At 54.8% G+C, this 2,968-nt stretch overlaps 2 protein-coding genes across 5 annotated transcripts in view; both read right to left on the reverse strand.

Moving 5' to 3' along the window:
• GPR62 (G protein-coupled receptor 62) overlaps positions 1-1,702 on the reverse strand; it is a 3,725-nt gene extending 2,023 nt beyond the window's left edge. Inside the window, exons 1-2 of the mRNA XM_027837280.1 lie at positions 1,667-1,702; positions 186-424 (exon numbers count right to left, since the gene is read on the reverse strand). Of these exons, the coding sequence (XP_027693081.1) occupies positions 186-424; positions 1,667-1,702 (275 nt within the window). The remainder of the gene's footprint in view (positions 1-185; positions 425-1,666) is intronic.
• Positions 1,703-1,777: 75 nt separating this feature from the next.
• Positions 1,778-2,968, reverse strand: part of PARP3 (poly(ADP-ribose) polymerase family member 3) — a 22,216-nt gene continuing 21,025 nt past the window's right edge. For all 4 annotated transcript variants that reach the window (XM_027837023.1, XM_027837022.1, XM_027837021.1 and 1 more), the window contains one exon: positions 1,778-2,078. In XM_027837023.1, coding sequence (XP_027692824.1) covers positions 1,909-2,078 — 170 coding nt within the window. In that variant the 3' untranslated portion in view covers positions 1,778-1,908. The remainder of the gene's footprint in view (positions 2,079-2,968) is intronic.

The following is a 2,968-nucleotide window of genomic DNA, read 5'->3' on the forward strand; positions in this document are numbered from 1 at the left end:
GCTTTGTGACCTTGGACAACTTGCCTGCCTTCTCTGGACCTCAGTTTCTTTATCTGTAAAAAGGAGGGGATTGGACTGGTGGGTCTCCCAGGGGAATCCATGGTTCTAGCCACCCACTTGACCCCTTGGTCCTCCATCCATCACCCCACCCTCCCATTCCCCAGGGCCCACTGGGAAGATCTCACCTCATCCCCTGCCCAGGAAGAGGCAGGGGGGAGCAGGAGCTGGAGAGTCCCTGGGGGGCACCGTCCTGCCCCAAGCCAGGCACACAATGAGGACGGCCGGGCCCTGTGGGCTCATCTTCACCCCCCTCTAACCGGGTCTGCGGCTGCGCTTCCCGGAGATGGTACAGGCTGTCACTCTTGGCGCTGCCCTTTAAAGAGCGCTCGATCCCTGGGGGGGCTGGTGACGCCAGCCCTGGGTCCTAGCAGCAGCCTGCTTGCCCTGGAGTTCAGTGGAAAACGTTTTTCTAGCCCTTTAGGTCTGGGTCACTCTCTGGGATGAGGGGGACGGGTCAGTCCAGGCATCAAGAATAGAAGCACAGACCCTGAAAGGCTGATGGGCTCCCGAGACATCTGGGACACCTGGTCCACTCTACACCTGAACAAGAATTTCTTCACATCCTACTCAAGAGGTTCTCCATCCTTCACTTGGAGACCTTCAGTGATGGGGAGCTCATTCTCTCTCGAAAGCCCGTCCCCCAGTTAGGACATTTTTCCTTCTATTGAGTTGAAATCTGGCCCTCTGTAACTTCAGGCTGTTGCCCTGAATTCTGCTCTCTGGGGACGAGCGGACAAATGCAATCCTTCTTCCGGATGACAGCCCTCAGATACCTGAAGCTAAGCCTCCAAGTCTCCCCTCCTTCAGGACAGATACCCCAGTCCCTTCCACTGCTCCTTGGGAGCTAGTCCCCTCCCCAGTGTGATCGCTCTCCCTTCACCACATTCTAGCCCCACCTCTGCCACTGGCAGGCTGCATGCCCTTGGGCTGTTCCTTCCTCTCCAAGGGCCTCAGTTATCTCCTCCGTAAACTGGGGAGAATAATCCCCAAGCTCTCTCTTTCCCAGGATGGATGTCTAGGTGGATCATATAAGAGTGGGAATGCCCACATGAAAACACAAAGCCCCCCCCCCACACACACACACAAGGGGAGAGTTGGGATCATTCGGTCCCTGCCCAGAGTAGAAAACTGAGCCCCCCTCAGTTAATCAATTGCCAACCATTTATCCATCACCTCCTACTCTGGGTTAGGGGTTGGGGATACTGACACAGAAGTGAGATACGCCCTCCTGTAATGAGCTCACTCTCTCCCATCAAGCTGTCAGAAGAGAGATCAATAAGGTCCAGGTGGCTCAGCTTCCCTTGACCCGGCTCAAGGAGACAGCAAACTGGGGACAATAGCCTGGGCAGATGAAAGGGAGAGAAGATTGCTAACTGCTTCTCCCCAGGAGGATCTCAAAGCACCTTGTCATAGGAGTTAGAGTTGGAGTAGCACTTAAAGATTATTTAACCCATCTTCTCTTCCCCCCATTTTACAGATGAGAAAACTGAGGCTCGGGGATGGGCGATGACTTGTATAAGTTCATACAGGTGGTAACAGAGCCAAATGCTCGATTCCAAGTTCAGCGCTCTTTTCATCGTACAAATACACACCGCCAACCTCCTACCCCCTGGTCACAGATGCCCCCAGCCCAGGGCACCATCACTTCTGACTGCCCAGGAAGGGAGAGACCGTGGGGGAGAGAAGGGCTGGAAAAGGAGAGGCAGAAGCAAAGACGGGCAGTCAGCCGGAGAGACTTTATTCCTTCCTGCTTTATTCACAAGCAATGCACAGGTGCTGGGCCAGCCTAGCCTCGTCCAGGGGAGGGGTCCCACCACCCCAGGGGCTCTGGCCTGGGCCCTGGCAAGCTCAGAAGTGTAGCAGCAGCAGGTAGCGGAGCCGGCACTGGCTCTCCTTGTAGATCAGGTATTCGCTCTGGGAGAACGTGGACTTCTGGAAGTCAGGCACGGGCACAGGCGGGCCTTGGGGCACCATCACCTTGTGCCCTTCCAGCTCGAGCGCCACGTCCTGGCGGGGGTCTGTGGGGGCAGGGCCAGCCAGTCATTCCCACTCCTCTCCCGCCTCTGGCCCCAGTCCTGCCCCTCCTGCTGCCCAGAGCTCCCTCAGCCACGGGCTTAGAGAGACTCTGGGTTCTGGAACACAAACACGATTTAGAGCCCTAGAACTAACTGCACCATCAGAGCTGGGAGGAACTACAGAGAGAAGCCAATCCAGCCCCTCTATACACATGGGAAACTGAGGCTCAGAGGAAGAGAAATGGAAACAGACTTTCCAGCTCCTTCCCTCCCCCCGGGCCCTCTGCCTCCTCGGGTGTCTGTCCCGCCTTTAGGTAAAGTTCAGTTTCCCAGCCTTCCCTCCTGCCCTTTCTTCCCTTCATCTCTATCCCTCCTCCCTAGTTTCTGCTCCCCCACCCCCACCCCCACCCCCAATCCTGGATAAGTCATTTCAACTACAATAATATAAATGAAAAGAACAGTAAGACAAAGTCAAACGCAGCATCTTTAAAGTGACCCAGCTTCGCTGAGAGAAAAGAAAGCCATAAGCCACTGTCCCTTTTTGGGAGGGGTTGGGGGGGTCCTATGGGTATGGAGTGGTGCATACAAGCATGCATTCTGTTGCCACTTAGCTGTGTTTCCTTGTTAGAAGGGCTAGGGGAGGGTGTATATCCAGATAGGATTGATGTCAAACAAAAGGCACCCATAAAACTTAATAACCTAAACTAAAAAGGAAACAATGTGAACTATTACAAATGGTTATGGGTGGTTCAATGGGCATTTCTACCTCTGGCACCTCTCTGAGACTGTCACTTGCCCATTCAGGGCTAATCTCCCCAGTGGGAGAGCGACCTCCAACGAGAACTCTCTACACCATGGATTCCCCTGGGAGACCCACCAGTCCAATCCCCTCC

This window comes from Vombatus ursinus, unplaced genomic scaffold (genome assembly GCF_900497805.2).
Source record: "Vombatus ursinus unplaced genomic scaffold, bare-nosed wombat genome assembly UNPS02014820.1, whole genome shotgun sequence".
NCBI classification, from domain to species: Eukaryota; Metazoa; Chordata; class Mammalia; order Diprotodontia; family Vombatidae; genus Vombatus; species Vombatus ursinus.